Source organism: Notothenia rossii (genome assembly GCF_949606895.1).
Source record: "Notothenia rossii genome assembly, chromosome: 6".
NCBI lineage: Eukaryota > Metazoa > Chordata > Actinopteri > Perciformes > Nototheniidae > Notothenia > Notothenia rossii.
Window position 1 is genome coordinate 82,549,140 of NC_136909.1, and position 22,282 is coordinate 82,571,421.

At 42.3% G+C, this 22,282-nt stretch overlaps 1 protein-coding gene across 1 annotated transcript in view; it reads right to left on the minus strand.

The window, feature by feature from the left end:
- ehbp1 (EH domain binding protein 1) overlaps nt 1-22,282 on the minus strand; it is a 154,638-nt gene that overhangs the window by 83,510 nt on the left and 48,846 nt on the right. Inside the window, exons 11-13 of the mRNA XM_079689974.1 lie at nt 20,490-20,736; nt 2,122-2,300; nt 868-916 (exon numbers count right to left, since the gene is read on the minus strand). Of these exons, the coding sequence (XP_079546100.1) occupies nt 868-916; nt 2,122-2,300; nt 20,490-20,736 (475 nt within the window). The remainder of the gene's footprint in view (nt 1-867; nt 917-2,121; nt 2,301-20,489; nt 20,737-22,282) is intronic.

Here is a 22,282-nt window from a genome sequence, read left to right on the forward strand (position 1 = left end):
CTAGTTAAAAGTCTGGTTGTATGGAAGTCTATAAGAAAATGACCCTTCTTCTTACATGATTTATCACGCAAGTAAACATTGGAAACATGAGCTAGTTGTCTCAATCTTAACGTGATGTTCATTTAGTAAACGATGGTCCCATTTGGAGTAAAACAGCAGCGTATGCTTTACGGTTGACTAGCACACAGTCGACAGGTCTCTATCCAGGTCTTCTTTGTGTTGTCTTCCCAACATTTGAAGTCCTTTACGTTGTTTCTTGTTCAGTGTTCGAGTGTAATTATTTCAAACCTGTCATGGCACTTCCAAAAAACAAGATGGCAACGTAAATGCCAAACAAGAAGCTTTCAAACCTTTTTCCACATACTTAGGGGTGATGTCATGCTGACAACTTCCACTTGGTATATACAACCTATGATTACAGTTAGCAGTAAACAGATGCATACCCCCTCCTGCACACTGCTCTACAGAAATACTAACAAAAGAATCTAATCAACACAGGACAAATGTTTTCTTATTATACACACAGTGACTTAAACACACTAAGCAGAGGCCGGTTGGTAATCTCCCAGCATGCAGCAGAGCTAAGATAGCATCTCACCTCGGCCAGTTATTGCCACGTAGACACATCGCAGCGGGGGGAACGTCTTGGAAACACTGTCATTAGAACGTCTGGCTGTAGTTCATGTGTGTAATTGTGAGTGTATTTGTTAGCCTTCATGTGTGTTTCCCCTCTCCCCATTTAAACCATGAACCACACATGCACAGTACATCCAGGGATTAATGGCAGATCTCTAAATAAGGCCAAATGGAGATGTGGTTGGGAGGGAGCTAAGTGGTGTGAAGGGCCCAGCGGTGGCTGCCTCTTACCTTTTTGTTGTTTTCTTTAATATCCTGAGGATTGAGAAACTTGTAGTCTCTGGAAGAACAGTGGGGAAGGTGGGAGAGGAGGCAGGCAGGGAGAAAATAAAGAGGGAGAGAGAGAGAGAGAATGGGGGACAGAGAGAGATAGCGGAGAAAGTTTAAATATGCGTCACATGTAATGGCATTAGAACTGTAACATGCAATTTCATAGCAGTGCAATCAACAGAACTAATAGAGTGGAAAATATGTAAAAATAACACACACACACACACACACACACACACACACACACACACACACACACACACACACACACACACACACACACACACACACACACACACACACACACACACACACACACACACACACACACACACACACACACGGTTTAGATAAATAATCTTCATGTCTGCTCCCTTGATGGGGCTGCAGGTTTTCCATATGTTGTATACAGTACACACATTGAACACTAAACATTTAATACAATAATAAGACCCGATTTTTCTTGCAGTTTCTTTAACAACATCAACAAGGACACACATAAAGACAAGAAACAAGTGAACGGACATTTAACATTACATTCAATCTAAATATGTTCAAGACTCTTTAACTTTGATCATTACTTTGCCTTCTGAAATTTGAACTGTCTGAGTTCCACCCGAAATGACCTCACTAGTCTAACTAGAACAACCAGACTCTGAGTCAGTTTCATCCCACAGGCCATAAGACTATTAAACACCTGCACTTGTGAAAGAACATCCATAACATTCATCTGTTTGCAACTTATATATATATCAATATTCCAATTACTTGTATATAGACTATTCTGCACTGTTTCTATTGTATTGTATTTACTTACTTACTCTTGTAATGTTGTAATGTCACAACCCCTAGTCACACAGCAGCCTGGTGGGAAATGAATGAGTTTTCCTAAAAAATCTTAAATCCAATAATTTATTCTCTAATTTTAGCTTTTAAGAAACATCCCAGTTTTTGTTTGTGTTTTTTTTTTTTAACTCTTTTAGTATTTCCAACTGTTATTCTGTTATTATTTGTGTGTGTGTGTGTGTGTGTGTGTGTGTGTGTGTGTGTGTGTGTGTGTGTGTGTGTGTGTGTGTGTGTGTGTGTGTGTGTGTGTGTGTGTGTGTGTGTGTGTGTGTGTGTGTGTGTGTGTGTGTGTGTGTGTGTGTGTGTGTGTGTGTGTGTGTGTGTGTGTGTGTGTGTGTGTGTGTGTGTGTGTGTGTGTATGTTTCCTACATTGTGTCGGGCCTGAAGTGGTGCAGCAGGGCGCAGAAGGCCAGGCCGTTCCTCCAGGACGTGGTGAAGTTGGTGATCTTGACCCCGCGGTAGTTCTTGGTGACCTCGCGGCACCACACCAGCAGAGACTGGCTGGCGTTGGGCTTCCCTCCCAGAACCGGGCTCGGGATGGGGCTGGGCTGCAGGAGCAAAGAACAAAGGTTTTGAGTTTAATCTTTCAATATATTCCACCTTCACAGTATGAAATGTATCAACACGACATACTTATATCCTTTCCCTAAATGAGGGCTGTGTTTTTGGGGTCAGAAGGGCCATACACATTATTACTGATAGTTGAAAGTGAATAATCCACATGGTGGTGCAGGGAGAACATCTTTTTGTAGGCCAACTTGGAAGTTAGCATCGCAAGGGCTCCCTCAAAAAAAAGGTATGAGATTTTTCCATTGGATTTCTGAATGTTGCAGAAGATAATCTCTGTGGCAAACAATAGTTTATGGAACTTATATGTTTGGTTTAGCAGGAAATCTCCACATCTTGAAACTACTTCAGGATTTTTGAAGCCTGAATGCAATCATCAGAAGTAAAAGCTAACGTTATCCTATAAACAAACCACATAGCGGTCACATGACTTCACCTCATCACCCCTTAGGTGGTGAGGTGTGGTGTGGCTAATGCTTTCAAAACAAGTGAAAATCTCTTAAGCTTGTGTTAACCAGAGACCTTCTTTCAGGCATTTAACCAAAAGCACGTCCAAAATAAATTGACTTTGAGACAAGGAAACCAGAATCGGTCAAATACTAACTCATGTCCAGGTTTAAGGTTCATACTGCAGCACGTCTCTATTGGATTATATCTCTATTAAATGGGTTACATGTGCCTTAAATGTGTTTTTTTAACTGGTATGAGAGCATACTACATTCCAAACCATTGGCACAAAAGATTGTCCACGATGCCATCCCCCCCCCAATCCAAGTCTGAGCTCCTTTCATTATTTATTTCTCAATTAAATGTTTTACTTAGCAACCTCCACCCATCCAATTAGCTTGCCATACCGACATACAATGAAGCCACACATTCAAGCACACACACTCACGCAGACACACACACGCCATAACGAAGGGTCATGCACAAAGCAGTGTATGACCGTGGATAATGTAAACATCTTATTAATTAGCTCCGCCTTTGAAGTCTTATCTGGGTCGAAAGCTTTCACCATTAGGAGCCTTTCCTCTCCCAGACTCCAAATCCCACAAATCCTCTGTGGCGTGGAGACACTGGTCCTCCTCTGACGTCCAGCAGAACCAATGCTATTCTGATTATTCAGCCCGCTGTTCACTAATCTGGTTATGCAGCGACAGATACGCGCTAATTCTCTCAGATCGTTTCGGAGAGAAATGGCAAAAAAATGTCACTGAGATTTGATTAAATTCATTAGAGGCAAGTGATCAAAAAGACTATGAAATGTGTTCAAATATTTCTATTATATGCAGGACAATGAAATTAACATATGACTAATAACACAGCTTTCATTCATAGTGTGACACAATGTGTTTAAGCAGGGTGTCTAACTTTCATTAAGCCTAATTTGACTTTAATATCAGACACATTAAAGGATGACATGGTAAATACTAGTACAACTTTAGAAAAAACACTACAGCATTGGTTGGATTGCATGCAAGACAAAACTGCTTCATTGAACTATATTAAGGTTCTCTGTTGTTAATTAATAGTTCTATATTAATTGTGTAATTTCTAGTAAAATATTGGTTTAGATCAAATGCAAATGTAGTCTTGCTGCTGCCCTCACAGAGAGGTGATGTTTAATGTCAAAGCGCTGGATGGTTTCATCCGTCAAAGCTTTACTTGACCTTTAGCATTGAAAAAGTGAATGAACAGATGTTGCTTTTACACAGCCTGGTACTGGTCACCGTAACAAGTTAACCCAGTTTTTAAGACACAGTGAAGGCCATGAGAAAACCCAGCTCACAAGACTGCTTGAGTCTCAGCGCTGTAACAAGGCGTGTGGTGGCCCACCAACCCCCTCTGTTGGCGGCTTTCTGCTACTGCAAGAACACGAGCCTCAGAAAATATAGGAAAATAAAAATACAAATTTGGCTCTGGGAATTTGGAGGAAAACAATTATTATGTAAAGGGGACAGTGTGCTCCGTTAAGCATCTTCCAGCCCTCAAAAGCAGACAGAAAATCGTTCAGAAAATCATCAGGGGCATTGGAAATAAATAGAATTTGAATTGAATTAAAAATACTGGCTAGACAACATCACTCCAAAGAGATGTGTGCTTAGGCCAAACGCAGAGACCTAGAAGAGTACAGACAACATTTTAAGACAATCTGAACCAAAACGTAACACAAACTTTGTGACAGGATTAAGGCCTTTAGATATGAGGCTGTCCTTGCTACGACGACACTAACACATAATTGGTTTGAAATGTCAACAGGCATAAACAAATGAAGAACTGAAGCAACATTAGTGAGTTAGCCGAAGTCTATAAACACCTGGATGTCTCGTACTCTTCTATTGTCGTAGTTTAACCCGTGTGACCGCGAGCCTGGAGCCTGCTGAGATGCCACAAGGGCCAAATCAGATGAAAGGCACCGGAGGCAATCTCTAAAAGCAAATCCTAACCTTTGTACCAGTGTGTGTGTGTGTGTGTGTGTGTGTGTGTGTGTGTGTGTGTGTGTGTGTGTGTGTGTGTGTGTGTGTGTGTGTGTGTGTGTGTGTGTGTGTGTGTGTGTGTGTGTGTGTGTGTGTGTGTGTGTGTGTGTGTGTGTGTGTGTGTGTGTGTGTGATACAGGCCCCTATGGCAGTCTCAGTGCAGGGAGACGGTAGCGGGAGCCTGAGGGGCGGACACTTGACATTTCCGGCTCATCTTTAAAAGTGGGCCTTAACCTTTCCCCGCAGCTTCTCCAGACACGTTTTAGGCGGCCTCGACAATGCCTGCGTGCCACTCAAACAAACCGAGGGGTAAAAAAATAGATAAAAAGTCAGAAAGTCAATACCGATTACAACATGGTCGTAACTACTGTTCGGGGATAAGGAGAGGAATTGTTTTTGACCTCATCAAATCATTTTGTCCCTTAGCTAACGTAATGTAGGTATTCAGACTTAAGAAGAGGGAGAAAACATATTAATTTCACTACACTTACACATAAGCACATACTTCTCTAAACTCAACGTGTTCCTCCAGTTGTCTCTTCTTAGCCAAATGTTTTTGTGCGTGTCAGTAAAAGCTTGAATGTGTGTGTGTGTGTGTGTGTGTGTGTGTGTGTGTGTGTGTGTGTGTGTGTGTGTGTGTGTGTGTGTGTGTGTGTGTGTGTGTGTGTGTGTGTGTGTGTGTGTGTGTGTGTGTGTGTGTGTGTGTGTGTGTGTGTGTGTGTGTGTGTGTGTGTGTGTGTGTGTGTGTGTGTGTGTGTGTGTGTGTGAGTAGAGTTTCAGAGTGGAGTGGTCTTCCTCCAGGCCTTCCCTTTCTGCTTTTTCAAGTGACGGTTGAAAGTAGCCGTCTAATTTGAGCGCTCTAATTACCTGGGATTAGAGACCAGGTGCTATTAAAGCAATTAGACACACAGCACACTCCAGTGCCGAAGACCCTGCACCCTAGCCAGCGGAAAACACACTCGCACACACAAATACACACCTGTGTAACACAGCCAGTGGGAAAAAAAACAAATATTAGCCAGTGGGATACACAGACTTTAAGGGCCACTCTCAACTATTGACACACTTGGCTAAAGAAAGAAACAAAATACACAGTAACATTTACACTAATTTGCACTTAAAGTGGTAAAGAAAACACAAATACCTACTATCTACTTAACTTCAGGTGCTTAAAAAACATTTGTTTAACTGTGTATTTGAAAAAACAATATTCCTTTCTTCCTTCCTGACAAACCCGTTTTTATTTTTATTTTTAAATGACAGCAGCACGATACAAACACTGACCCCCGTGTTCATCACAACCCCAACTGATGTCATTTTCTCATCTGGCAGCCCGGACTGTTCCATTACGCTTTCTCCAGATAAAGGTTTACGAATGCATCTACGCACTCAAGCTTTCATATCCACCACATATTGAACAAATACCATATCTTCTTCTCCAGGAACTGGCTGCATTTCCTTAAGACACAAACACGGGAGGAGTGAAACTTTCATGAGGAACAGAAATGCACCCTGACTTATCAAACAGTTTACTGTCTTGCCTAAAGGAAGGTGTGCACACGACGTATGTATTGTGTGTGTGTGTGTGTGTGTGTGTGTGTGTGTGTGTGTGTGTGTGTGTGTGTGTATGTGTGTGTGTGTGTTATCTGTCTGGATGTGTGTGTGTGTGTGTGTGTGTGTGTGTGTGTGTGTGTGTGTGTGTGTGTGTGTGTGTGTGTGTGTGTGTGTGTGTGTGTGTGTGTGTGTGTGTGTGTGTGTGTGTGTGTGTGTGTGTGTTACACAGCCATGTAGCTAGCTCGGCTCGAGGGTAGGATTAGCGGAGAGCATTGCCTCGGCCCACAAACATTCCATATTAAAAAATGAAAAAGGCAACCTTCATTACTATCAGTGGCACATAACCTCCCCTCTTCCTCCTCCTCTGCGACTATTATACACAGCCCTAACAGCCTGGGCGAAAAATACAAGCCACTGACAAGAGATTCCATTATTCCTGATGCCTCAGTGTCAACAACATACATCCGACGGGGCAGAGAAAGAAAAAAAAAATGGAAGAAGGGGAAAGGGATGTGAGAGAAAGAGGGGGGGTTAAGCTCACTACAATGCCTGAATGACAAGATAGGAGGAAACCTGGGAATGGAAGCTTCCAGGTTCCTGTTGGTGTCGAGAAAATGATTTTTTTTAAGTGTCAAAAGTGTCATTTTTGGGAGGGTTAATGTGATTTGAGATTTGGAATCGGGGGTAAAAAAAGCGGATGAACCATATGTGAAATTAGAAAATAGTCACAGGTCAATCTTAGGTCTTAAGAAAAAAGAACAATTCTGTAGCGAGAGTGGAAATTGTTTCTTTTAGATTTGGGCAATAAGCCAATTTCTACTGTACTGTATGAGGAAATGAGTAATCCAAAATACCTTTTAGAGAAACTGAGTTGAACTGTCCTATACAAACAGTAAATCCTTTTTTCATCAACATCATACACGGCGAGAAATTGGATGGGTATCACAGGTTTAGTTTGAACACAATTGCTGAATATGTGGTTTACAATACCAGCAATATACTGAAGATATAATACATTTTAAGTCAATCGAAAAGTATGACTTTAAGTAAACTTATTTTGTATTCTTTTTTTTCAAGCAACTACAAGTACTCCTTGATTTAGAAAGTCTTTGTAACATTGTGCCTAATTGCAACTTGGGGTTAAAAACAGTCTACTTCCTGGTCAACCTGTTGGCCAAAATGAAGAATACAAAGTTATCAAAAAAGTTGAATAGCATTATACATGATTAATTTACTAAGAACAATGACGGCAATTAAAACTGCCCTTTCAGAAACATGAAAAAAGACACAAGTGAAACGTTTTAAGTGGCAGCTTTGTCTCTCCCTCTGGGGCAAAAACGCTTCAATGGAAACGTAACTGCCCTCGACCCAATGACATAAACCCACGACTCTGTGGAGAGGAAAGAGCTTCCGTGTCTCTCCAATCTCACTTTCATGGCTTCAAAGCGGTGTCAGAGAGTGTCAGATTTGAGGAGGTGTTGAATCTCATACTCTTTAAAACTTGTAATCCGCTCAAGGAGCCTACGGCAAAAAAAGTCTGTGTGTCTGACACACACACACACACACACACACACACACACACACACACACACACACACACACACACACACACACACACACACACACACACACACACACACACACACACACACACACACACACACACACACACACACACACACACACACACACACACACACACACACACACACACACACACACACACACGTTATCCAAGATGTAGACACACACTTGAAAACATTAATACCTGTTCACATTTAAGAGGATAGAGGTTAGTGCACTTAAGTGGCCTGTCCATCCTGCTCCTGAAAGCTCTCATCTGATTGGCTGAGCCCCAACTACCAACACTCTCAATTATTTAATTGCACCTTCAATCAAAACAAGCAATTTGTTTAATCTGTGGGCTTTCTGCGTCCGACGTGTTCACATTAGAAAAGACAGAGCAAAAAAGAAGCCCGTGAAATTATGCTTCGGATTTCAAACGTTGCCTGCATGAGAGCAGAGGGGAGGAAGTCTAATCAAAAGTTCAATTATGTAAATGGAGATGTGGAGTGGATGGAACAATAGCGAAAAAAAGGGGGGGGGGACAAAAGGCAGGAACGGGAGAGGAGAGCGAATGTAGCGTGAAAAATAATACACATTAACATACAAAGGATATATCGCATTACTGCTGTAATCACACCGAGGAGGGGCTCCTTCCAGAGAGAGCCGTGAGAGAAAGTGTGTGTGCATGTGTGTGTGACTGTGCATGTAGACAGTGTTTAGTTAAGCCGGGCATCACTTTGTGTGTGTGAACAGGTGGAGAGAGCACCTATTACACCTGAGAGCGGAATATATGACACACTGAACCGGCTGCTTTTGAGCAAGGCCACCTCAAAAGAAAAATATATTAAGAGCGTTTGTAATGCAATGTATTTGAATAATCGTCATGCCATGGCTATGTTTAATATCCTAAAGTGGGAACATGTGTTACATTCATCATGATGGTGATGACGTGGGGTTGCGAGTGATTCTCTCAGAAGCAGATATGACATTTCCTCCCATTTACATTTCATTCCCCATCTCGCAGTGAACCTGCAGGCCAAGACAGAGGGCCTTTGGGCGGTTGGCTACTGAGATGTAAAATGCAAAAATCAGGAAAAAGCGGTTTCCTTTTCCAGGAGCATCTTTTGCTTCCAAGGACTATTCTGCTCCAAAGGCATAACCATGCAAAGCAGCAGGAAAAAAAGGCAGAAAAGGGAGAGGACAGACATGGCTTTGAAATTGAAATAAAAACCATTCACTGAAAAAAACATCATGAAATAACACAGTTTGGAGGAGGCAGCAGACAAAGAAGAGATGGTGCCAGCCTGCAGTGTGCCCACCCGCCCGCTTCATGCCTAACGTGTTACACAGGGGCATAATGCGGTGTAAGCGCTGGCTTTAGCTTGTCATGGAAGCGGCAGTAGCATTACCCACACTCACGCCTCTGCAAATTAGCTTTGGCTGGGGGGGGGGGGGAATTACACGCAGGTTTGGGATTGAGTGTGTGTATGTGTGGTAAGGGGGTTGGGGTTGATGGTATAGAAAGTAGGATCCAGTTAGAAACAAAGCAAGACATCAGATGGTACTGATGCCGAGTGCACCTCCATCTCTTCCCTCTTACACAGATCCACTAGAAGATATTACAAAGTGCTCGTCGAACACTACTCCTGCATGAGGTCGGCACCTTTCGTTTTTACCATTGTGTCACAGTCTTAACTTGCATTCGTTCACGTGCAGCTACTTACAGTAAATGAAGTTTGTGTGTGTTTAAGTGGTGAGTAACCTGCAATCAAATACTCAGAACTTTAAACTTATCCCATGTTTGCCCCTTCTTTTGGAAGCTTTAATCAACAGTAGCGACCTGTTAGCCTTCCTAACCCTGATGTGTCTTGAACTCAGCGTGTTTGCAAGTCATGTGCTTAGAGCTGGACCAATACATCAGCAGATATTGGTGTGCCCATGTATTGATATTAAAGTATACATCAATGGACAAGCAACTAAAAATGGCAGTATAGAAATGACACAATATGTTGCAGGTTTTACACACAAGCAATCATGTCTCTTTCATATCGAGAACACTCGGATGTTTTTCAAATATGATCATTGTCTCACGCCGAAAAGTACAGTATCGGTCGGGTTATTATAATTCTCTAGGAGCAGCTAAATAATAGATTATATTTAAAGCTGGTCCTTACTAAACTGACCAGAGCGACAGAAGTGAAATAGTTAATTTCTTGCATGTTACATACTATTGGCTGAGCGAATGAACTTCCCTGCAAATCATGTATACTGTATGCATCTTTATTATGTATATTTTAAAACTTTTCAAGAATCCAACAGGGATCGAGAGACCTCTCTGCTCTTCCTCCACCTCCTCATCTTCCTCAAATAAATAAGCTTGGAGAGAAGGATGAGAAGGAGGAAGAGAAAGAGGGGGTGTCTCTTATAAATCTATAACGTATTAATCTCCTTTAACTGCCATCTTCAACAAACAAATTAGTGTTGCAATAGATTCAGAGATCAGCTGTGCCGATAGCGCCGCCATTTATCAATTAATCTAAGCCTGGGCCGGGAAAAATCATTAAGGAGGCCACTTTAGGAATTATGCTCTGCAGGTAAAGAGACTGTGTGTGTGTGTGTGTGTGTGTGTGTGTGTGTGTGTGTGTGTGTGTGTGTGTGTGTGTGTGTGTGTGTGTGTGCATGGAGGGGTCTTGACACAGCAGTTGTGCAATCCCCCCACTACAGACTGCCATTGTCCAGCGCTGCGTGGGCTCCAAAGTGATGAGAGGGGTGATAGCACAGCCAATTAAAATGAACATAATTACAAAGTCACCCCTTTGACTCCTGATCAGAATACACATGCATCAACACACACACACACACACACACACACACACACACACACACACACACACACACACACACACACACACACACACACACACACACACACACACACACACACACACACACACACACACACACACACACACACACACACACACACACACACACACACACACACACACACACACACACACACACACAAAAACAAGAACAATCATTTCTGTTCCCAACATGTGCGACGGGTTGTCCACTTTTGATACATTTAATACAAGTCAATGATTTGGCATGTGGCGTTCTGTATGCTAACATGCTAACGTGCTAATGTGAGCTCAGTTTCCTTGTAGTTCATCATACACATAATTGATGGACAACTGACAATTTGAATCTATTGATTGTGCAAGATGACATTTAGGGGAATCATCAAAGACATTCAGATTCATTTCCTTAATGTTTGTCGATCAGCTCCGATAGTGCTTCACTGGGGATTAGTGTTGGACCAAGAGATCAACCAACCTATGGTCAGAAAAACCAACTGCATGTAGCCATTCTGCTAGCTAAGCTATCCATTAGTTCCTAGCTGGGGTCAAAGTGTGCAAACTCACTGTATGTTTTGATTAAGACCAAGACAAGACCGTGTGCTCAAATTTAGTTGAGTTCCAACTAGAGTGCTCGATTAAAAGCTACAGGAATGATCCCACTCTGTGATCCAAGAGTTAAGAGCTGAGAATGCCACTTAGTATTTCCTATAGCGCATAAGAGCACACACCTGCATACCATAACAGTCCAAGAGGGGGGGTGCTGGAGGGCTTTATAAAGAGGCAATTAAAGCCTTATCATTTCTACACTCGCTCTCCGTTCCTCAAACACACAGTGCACGCACACACTCTCCCAACACATGCACACAATTTGAAAGACAAATCACTCAGACTAATTCATAAGGTACTTCTAAGGTCCTTTTTAAATTGCGGAGAACGGTTGGTTTAATTCAATTAAAATGTAGCGGGGGCCACTTAAGGATGACGGCAGTAAGGTATGGCATGACTAAGTGAGAGCGGTTTTCAAGACTGTGCGGGGGGTCTAAGACCTTCTTGAGGTCGAAGGAGTTTTCAAGTGCATGGACTTCTATGTCCTCACCCGAAGCCCCCTTAAACCTCACCCCAAAACCCTGGATGTTTCTGGGTTTAAGCCCACACACACCTGGAGGACTGGGGCAGATTAGGAGCAGATTAAGATAAAGTTACCCCTTCTTCGGCCCGCCATGTCATTCAAACCCCTGGCCTCTCCGGCCACTGGATAGAAGGACACACAAGACAAAAAGGTTTGGTTCATTCATATATACACACACACACAGGCACGCACATACAAAGGACTTTCTGGTCATCCTCATAAGCCATATTAGTCTGCTATAGAGCCTCTCATAGCAGACATCAATCACAGAGGGATTAGTCAATTCCCTCTCTAAATGAGTGGCGAGGGAAACCTCCCTTCAACTCTAAAGCAGGTCTCTCTCTTTCAGAGATTACACAGCGATTTGTTTCTTCCATCTTCATCGTTTTCTGTTTGACTTGCTTTTCATTTCTCTCTCTCTTGCTCTGCGTCTCCCTCGTTTCTCTCCTGCTCGCAGCTTGTGAGGTAATCCTTGGCAGATAAAACTAAGGAGGATTTACCAAAGGCAGATTACAAGCGGCGCTTTGCGGAAGGCCCTTTTACACCAGTCGGCGCGGGTATTGAGGAGAGTGAGCTCTTCGCAGTGCTTAACTTGTGAACTCGACATGCACCCAACAGAGGAAGAGGTGGGGAAATGATAGCCGCATTACAGTAACTGGATCAAAATATATCCCTCACAACACACACAAAGTGGCACATTAGTACACACAACACACAAGCTGCCTCCCTCATGGCGACCGTGTAGAAAATTGAATTCAGAATAGTCCCTGAAAACGTGTTAACATTAGATTTTGTATTTACTCTTTTCAAATGATTTAACATTGTGCACCGTGAGACCTCGGATCAACATTGTGTATCGAGCCAACATTTCTGTATTCGTCTCATAAGATCAGCTCCTGTGTGAGCAACTTCATCGTGTTGCTATAACTTTTTTGTTTTGTTTTAAAGATGTAGGTTTGGCAGTGTAAACAGGCACATCAAACTGACCCTTGCACAGCTTGACCCAGAACATAACCTCATCTGAACATTCCCTTTTCCTTTTCCCACTGTTGAGAAAGGTTTGGATTGTTCAGTAATGTCTTCTACCTCTCTAACCCCACCTGATGACAGCGATGCCCTGCAGCATGAAACGACCACAGGAAGCCCGATGATCGGACCTACACTGCATGTCAGGAGAAACTGGGTCTCCTCTCTCCCACCAGATCCAATGACAGACCACTCAGAGACTGCAAATCAGAGTTGGGGAGGGGTCCACATGGGGAAAATGCAGACATTGAGAGGTACTGACTTAGACTTACTCCTCTGAAGGATTATGCTCCTAATATTACACAGCTTAGGGAAAGGCCGGTGTGGCCAAGGGGAGCCGCTGAGTCTTCAGAAGCTCGGTTTCAGAAACGGACCGCGATGAACGCTTCTCTGCTAATATTGATTCCAGGTTCTGAAATGTTAGAGACACAGCTCTCCTCTAAAGGAACAAAGTAGCAATACAAACCACAGTGGACATTTTACATTTACTTTTAATGTCAAGGACCATTTACCTTGATTGAGCAAGAACACATGTTTTCAAAACAAAAGCGAAAAACTATCAAGAACAGTTTGTAACTGGTATTTGATTTAGAACAATGTGACCCTTAATATTAGCTCTTATTGGATTTACTATTATTGATATTAGTTAGTTGTCCTAATTGAATGCTGTGCATGTTTTTAAATGCTCACTTATTCTTTTATAAATAATCACCACAAGCAATACAAGATTAATGCTAACACTGGGAAAGCCTTAGTGACTTTAAAAACGTTTTTGGGAAAACAGGTGAAAATATAATTCATTCTTTCTTTTAACCCAATTAAATGTGACATGCAGGTATAGTAAGAAGTAAGAAGATTTGGTATAGCACAAGACTCATGTCGATATTGAAATGTAAATACCACAACACATAGTATTTAAATGTAATTAACCACTTTTTAAACACATTATGCTCTAGGACATTCTTTATGGCCTGAATCTGAGAATCTTTGTTAAAGGTATATAAAAGTAATCAGAGAAGATGGAATAACTCTGGACCGTCTGTAATGATAACAAGACGAGAGACCTTAGACCGGTTATAGATCAAAGGACAGAGATGACTGTCCTTGTCTCTTGGGCTCCCCTCTGTCCTCTAAAAGCATCGCGTCAACCTCAGCAACTCTTCGCCGTGCGGCCGTGCTCCTCTCCTGCCGCCAACCCCGGTGAAAGCTAATTAAGAAATATCGCAGCCTTCTGCGAACTCAATTAAATAATGTTAATTTATTCTAATTTCAATTTGGAGGTAGTCTGAACTGAAGGAGGGGCTGTGAAAACAAAGTCTGCGAGAGGAAGGAGAGCTCTGGCCTCTGCCTCCCCCACGGCACAGGAGCTCACACAACCTGCACAACTCCATTTAATTTGAACCCTTTGATTAACAGAAGTAATCACACAAGCCCTTCAACTGAAGGGGAGAAAGAAAACATAGTGTTGGTTCACTTTCTCACTTCTGGAGAGAATAAGTATGTGTGAAAATGAAAGAAATATACAGTTAAACTTATGGATTATAAGTTTATTGTGAGTAGTTTTTCACTAGTTGATATCAACAAAAGGTGTGGTGAAGTAATGTCCAAATAAAACTTAAAGGTGGGGTAGGTAATTCACTTCAGAAACACTTTTTGTTATATTCCATGGAATGCTCTTAACATCCCGATAGCAATGAATACATTAAATGCTTTGACAAAAAATACATAAAGAAATGTCATCAGTGGAAGCCGTGGCGCTGTAAAAAGCACGACCAATCATCTGAGCCGGCCCGGCTAAAGTAACTGGATGGCCTACCTGCCTGTCAGCCTTCCATCTGTGCACAAACTTATCTCGTGCCCTCATTGGTCATGTGCGCGTTCGTGTGTGTTGGAGGAGGGGCTCTGTAAGGAAGTCTGAAGGAAGGGGCAGATTTTTTCTGGCTGTGTATTTTCAAATTCTAGCGCACTCCAGCTGGTCCTACCCTAAAGTCTTTCAAACACAAAATATGTCCTGCTATTTTGCTATCATGTCTATTTTATAAAGTACTGTCAGATAGGAAAAGGGCCAGAACTTAAAATGTAAGATGGCTTTCTTTGAGTAAATATTAAGATAATACAAAACTTTTTTGTTTAAACTTTTTTCCTCAGACATATTCTAGCTTCAAACTTTTCTTTATATGAAAATAAGCAAAATAATTCATGAAGCAGAAACTTGATAAAAATCCAAAGATCAGAGCATGTAAGTGTAGAGCGGTCTGACTGCGGAGGAGAGATGGAGATGAAACGGAAAGGAGGAGCAGGGGATCACTGAATTACTGGGAGGGGTGAAAGAGATGGACTGAATCAGACCAGACCGAGATCACAACCCGCCCAACAGGAACTCCCTCTGTTCATTTACATTAATCCCACAGACGTTTCCATCCTCCAGCTCCTTCACAGATGCTAAACCTAAACGTCACGTCTTTGAGGATCTACATCTCACAGGCAGGACAACGGACAGATACACTGGCACGAGAGACACGAAGCGTCTTAGAGTAACTTTCAACAACTTAAGATGGATTTGAATCGCTAACAAAATCAACTAAAAGTAACTTAATGTATGTATATTCAAAGAATGAAAATAGTAAAAAGCCAGTTTGTGATTTTAGGTAAAAACTTGCACTGCCTTCTCTTTACAAACAAGACCAGAGAGTGACCCAGAGAAATACACTAACTCTACAAATGTAAAATGCTGCTGGTGTCCAATGTTTGAATGAGTGTGTATTAGGGCTGTCCCGAATAAAAAATTTCGGGCTCCGGATATTCGGTAGTAATCAGCAGCGAACCGCTTCAACACGTGTATTTCGGTTTATTCATGGCATTCATTTTTTTATTCTACACAGTATTGTTGTTTTATAATTATTTGTTAATGTATATAACCCAATTTGTGTTCTTTGAAATTGAAAAGGATATTGCATTGTGTTTGTTACTTTCGTTGCAGTCTTATATGTGTAATTTGGCTAATCTACATATAAAGACAGAGAAAGTAAACGATAACGTTTATGGTTAAGTGTTAGCACCCCCCGAAGAGGCACAAGCTCTTACGTTACATTGGAGATTTCAAAAAAGAAATACGAATAACGAAATTGAAACCCGAATAGTACTCCAACGAACGAATATCCGGGTACAGCCCTACTGTCAACAGCGCTTACTCTCTTTCAAAATAAAAGTATGTCCATAAAAAAGATGGACTTTGAATAAGCATCTTTATTTGTAATACACACTGTGTAATACAAATAAAGATGCTTATTCAAAGTCTTGATTTAAGTCAGTCACTTCTGTCTGAAATATCAGATGAGCTCACACTGGGACTTACTGTCATATACTGTCTTCACTGCTTGATCTTAAACATGTGCTTACGTCAAAATATCCACTGCATCCTGCTGTTATGTGCTACATATTTGAATGAGATAGCCCATGCTACTCGTACTCTTTGTCTACACGTGCAGAGCTATTGTATGAAAAGTTGCAGCATTTATATAGTGCTTTCTCTAGTCTATGCTAGCATTTTACAACACTACTCAACATCCACCCATAATCACACAAATACGCATACACTAATAGCTGAGTTTTCCATGCAGGGGGGCCAATGAGCGGCTGAGACTGTGACGGGACGGCTGCTTTTCCTCCATGCCACCTCATATGTGAAGCCTGCTCTGCATCATGGAGAATCAAACAACATGCTTTTGTGACGTCAATAGATACAGTACGTGGAACATCTACATCTCTATGTCGGGCAGTGGCTCAGTCAGTCGGGGCTTGGACTGTGAGCTGTAGGGTCGCAGGTTCAAGTCCCCGAACAGACCTAAATATGGACTGGACTGCTACTTGGAGAGGTCCCAGTTCACCTCCTGCCCTGCCGTGGTGCCCTTGAGCAAGGCACCGGACAACCCCCTTCCCCCCTCACTCCCCGGGCACTGTGCAATAGCTGCCCACTGCTCCTAGTACTAGACTCCTGGTACTGGGATGGGTTAAAAGCAGAGAACACATTTCACTGTGTGCTGTGTGCTCTGCATGTGTGACCATTAAAGAGGGTTTCATCCCTCCTATTCTACATGCTAATGCAAATGTGTTAAGCATGGTACCACATGTTTCAATACATGAATTTGAGTTGTTTTATTCTAGCCATAAATTGCTGGTCCTGAACATATGTTCCACAGAGCGTTGAGCTCTTGTTTAGGCTTAATGTAAATCCAATCCATATGTGTAATACCTGTGTAAGGAGTAAGTGGGTGCACACCATATGGCCTGTAGATGTCCCGATTCTTCACAGGCCGGCATTGAAGTGGGCGGAGTTAATGCAATGACAAGGAGGATAAAACTACATCTTCAAGACAAAGTTTAATGCCAAAGCTCCAAGAGTGAATTCATACATGACGAGGATAACAGAAATGAACCAATTCAAAATATAACCCTATTAATTTGATAGTATATAATACATCTCCATATTCCCGTACCCACATCATTATTCTCTACTGCTTCAGCCACTTCTTCCGTAAACCGAGAGCAAGCTATACATCTCTTCGGCTTTAGCTATTTCAGTTTTTTATTCCTATCCTATCCAAGATCACTGGAATATTACTTTAGCACTAAGGCCCTGACACTTACACGTCTAAACTATGTGTAACTATAGTAATCAAACAGTTAAAGCTTGTGTTACCTTTGCACTGAACAAAGGTGTCAAATGTAAATGGGAAACAGAACATGCTGATCTTTTCTCTTGGTTAGCGAAGACAAGATTTCATTGAACAAAACACGTATGAAACATCCCGCTCCCTTCAGGGCAGGTTGTAAATGTATAACGTGAGTATGGTGCCTTTCAATATATCAATTTCTATTCACATTCGGAGATTAGCCATAGTTGTCTGCATGCGTGTGTTTATCTTGGTCCTATATTCCGATGCCCGTATGAATACTTGGTAGAAATAAATATAAATGGAGAATACATACCTCTATTATGAGAGAGGTAGAGGTTAGTTGTGTTTCGGGGGAAGGTTATAACCGCCCTGGTACATAATCTAGGAATGAAGCCTTAGGCATGCTATAAACTATAAGAACAGGATACATACATACATGCAGCACAAGCACACATCTATACTCCGCACACGTCCATAGTGTGATGATGTGTTGGGGTTCGTCTTGGCCTCTCATAGTGGGAATGTCTCCTCTTAATCCTCTCTGACTTCATACATTCAAAGGTCATCTCACAGCCTACACATGGCTGACGCGCGTGAGTGAGTGTGTGTGTGTGTGTGTGTGTGTGTGTGTGTGTGTGTGTGTCATAGTGCTTGGTGCGAATAAGACAAACATATTCACACTATATGTCAACAACCCTGTAGGCCTATCCTTGTTTACTGTGAACATCCTATCTCTTCTTCTACTATTCCCTCGCCATCTTCCTTCTCTTCCCCCCACGGTTCTTCCACCCTTCACTATCTCCCACCTATTCTCCTTCACTGCACCCCCACCCCTCGTCAATCCTCACCCGCACTTCATTCTTTGCATCCATCCCTCCATCCATCCCTCCCTCCCTCCCTCCTCCCAGAGCTCCAGAGGCAGGGGCATCTCTTGGCGAAGTGTGGCCCACCACAGGCCACTGGCTCTGGGTAATTAAAGTGGTTTAGGCCCCCTCACCCACGGTCACAGGCAACTGCAGCTGGGTGATAAAGGCACTGTGCCATAATTACATGGACGGCCAGCATCACCGCCCAGCTACACTAAAACAGTCAGCTAGCCTGCTGCATGGGGTGTGTGTGTGTGTGTGTGTGTGTGTGTGTGTGTGTGTGTGTGTGTGTGTGTGTGTGTGTGTGTGTGTGTGTAGTAACTGTATAGAGTGTGTGTGCATATGTGTGTGCACAGGGGGTCAACACCCCCTTGTGATCGCTCTGCTGTAGTTAAGCCTCCTGTGTTTAAGCCCCACATAGGATCACACACACACACACACACACACACACACACACACACACACACACACACACACACACACACACACACACACACACACACACACACACACACACACACACACACACACACACACACACACACACACACACACACACACACACACACACACACACACACACACACACACACACACAATCATTCCCCACCAGTGGTCTGACTCCTGCCGTGAGTGTGTGTGACCATCAGCCATTTAATTAGACCCAGCCATGATTTACCTAATTTAAATAAATAAATAAACATACCAAAACACCCCAATAAACAAATACCTATATTCAAATGAGGAGCCGGGACCATCATGAGCATAAAGAATGGGCAGGAGATGGGATCGTGCAGGCGGAAAAAAAGCTAATGTAAGGACCACTGGATATGGACACACAAGCGCAAACACACACACATGCATACACACACACACACTCACTTACAAAAGTAATTCACTTATAATAACACATCCTACAATGAAAAAGTCAGAATGAAGAATAGTAAGAAAACTGCAGAACTTTGCGTTTTTTACTTCAGATTATGGTAAAGATGTACTTAACTATTTGAAGCTTTGGTCCTCTGAAAAACATTACCGAGTGGTTAATAAAAAATAAAATAAAAGCGTAAACCCTTCTTTACTGTGTGTATGTGATGTTTAAATGTTTCTATTTAAATTGTACTGTGGATTATAGAATATATTGTTCAGAAAAAAAACTGAGCTTACATGGTGGGGCTGTACCCGAATATCCGAATATTCGTTCGTTGGAGCAGTGTTTCTTAGGGTCAAAAACATTAAACACACAACTTAAAATTAAAGCGTTTAGTTTATTTAATAAAAGAGCACATGTTCAATGTGTAAAAAGACAGTAGATATAGATTAGTTGCAATTTGGTGAAATATATATATATATAATATATACACCTTTTTTTTTTTAAAACACCTTGAATTTCAGGGGGGGCGCGGGGCTCCGTTGGCAGGTTGCAGCGCCCCTCCAAGACAATGGTAGGGGAAACACTGGAGTACTATTCGGGTTTCAATTTCGTTATTCGGATATTCGTTTTTTCGAATTTATTGAAATCTCCAATATCAACGTAAGAGCTTGTGCCTCTTCAGGGGGTGCTAACACTTAACCATAAACGTTATCGTTTACTTTCTCCGTCTTTATATGTAGATATGACTTTTCTCCGTTAATCTCCGTCACGTTGTTTCCATAGCAACAACAACTTCCTGTCAACAGCGCTAACTCTCCTTCAAAATAAAAGCATGTCCATACAAAATAGGAAGCCAAGCCAAATTACACTTAAGACATATACAACTGCAACGAAAGTAACAAACACAATATCCTTTTCAATTTCAAAGAACACAAATTGGGTTGTATACATTAATAAATAACTATAATACAACAATACTGTAGAATAACTAAATTAATGCCGTGAATAAACCGAAATACACGTGTTGAAGCGTTTCTCCCCTGTGTGCATTTTCCACGTTTGTTGTTTTGTCATACATGTCTGTGGGCCTGTTTTGGGTATAAATCGAGTGTGTTGCGTTCAGGTGAAGTGTGTTTACCTTGGGGGAGGAGGAGGCCAGCTCTCTCCCCATCAACACGGCGACCGGGCTGGGCCCGACCGGCTGGTTTCTCTCTCTGTCTGGTCCAGCGCTGGGTTTGGGAGCGGGGGTGCTGGGGCCCAGGCCAGAGCTGGAGCTGGGGGGCGGGGGGGCCCTCCTCTTCTGGCCGCTGCCCACATCCAGAGAGGGGCTACCAGTGGGGGGGTGCTCGGGACTCGATGTTCTTGGCTCGTAGAATGGGTTAGATCTAAGAAAGGAGGGTGAGACGGGGAAACAAAATGTCATGATAGAAAGTGAGCGCAGACTACAATTATTCTTTAAGAAATTAAGTTAAAGCAATGTGCATTGATAGAGGACTATTTAATTATTAAGATTAGTTTGACCTTTTGCTTCAAAGACTGTGTTTCTGAAGAAAAACAAATGCAAAATACGCAAGAAAAAAATATAAAATAAAGAAAAACAGGCATTTCTTAATATGTCAAGGGATATTAAAGCAATGCAATTCAGATGTGTAACATGCAAAGACTAATGCATACAACGAACATTATAGATCCTTTTTGCAGAGTTATTGAGCACTATTTAAACGCATCATTTGCTCTAAAAGCTCATTGTTGAGTTAAACATCAGGACATTGCGACACGGAAACGAGAGTTTTGTGCAATACAATGAACGGCACACACAAGTGGAAAGGTAATAGAAGATGCAGGTGCACTGAGGTCAGGTCTGCGTGACCTCATATCCTTACTGCCCAATGTGGACTACTGACAGACAGACAGGCAGGAGCACGAAGGCACACACACACACACACTCACTCACACACACACACTCACACACACACACACACACACTCACACACACACACTCACACAGGCACTCGTACACACATACCAGTGTTATCAATATACAGGCATGCTTGTGGCACTGAAAGCAGGGGCACGGCCTTGAGACATTCACTCAACATGCAACAAGCAATCCTAAACAAACAAGAGAATTGGATGGAGAGGGTGGGGGTCAGAGCGAGAGTAAGAAAGAAAAAGGCTGAGGTTAGAGCTGCTCAGTGTCTATCTAAGCTCAGAGCAATACGAAGAGGGAGAAAGGAGGTAAGTAAAGCAAAGTAGAGCAGGCAGGCCCATAGAGCAGCTTTAACAGACCAGCGCTGGCTAAAAGACATGTGAAAGGGCTCCAGTCAAAACACTGCTCTGCCCTCTTGAACTTTCTATTCTGCTGAGGACTGCTCCTGGTGTAAGAGACAGGGCAAAAGAAACATGCCAGTCAGTAACCTGTCTGTCTTTAGAAGCCGAGAGGACTAAAATATACGGCTTTCTGAGTGACAGCGTCCCTCAACAGGAGAAAAGTTCAGGTTTACTATTTAGGGCAGGCTACAGAAGGGGGTCCACACAATAAGATGTTGTTTTAGCCAATAAGACACTGATTACATGTTACAAATGAGCTTTCTTTGACAGTATGGTTTCTTTTACGTGCAACAACTCTGCCAAGTGATAAGCAAAATCGCTCTCTGTCACCACTAGTTCTGCTGTCACTGATTGCCTTTGTTTTTTGAACAGGACACACATATTGTAGATGCAGTAACCCTAACCCTAACCCTCATCTACTTTTATACTATCAATGCGGTAAAATGGGAATAATTCAAGACTGAAATTAAATAGCAAATGAAATACACTTAAGTGATGAAAAACGGAACAAGAAGAAGAAAGGAAGTGAAAGGAAAGTAGAAATGAGCAGAGTCTGAGGAGGAAGTAAAGGATGATGGCGAGGAGGGAAAGTATGAGGCA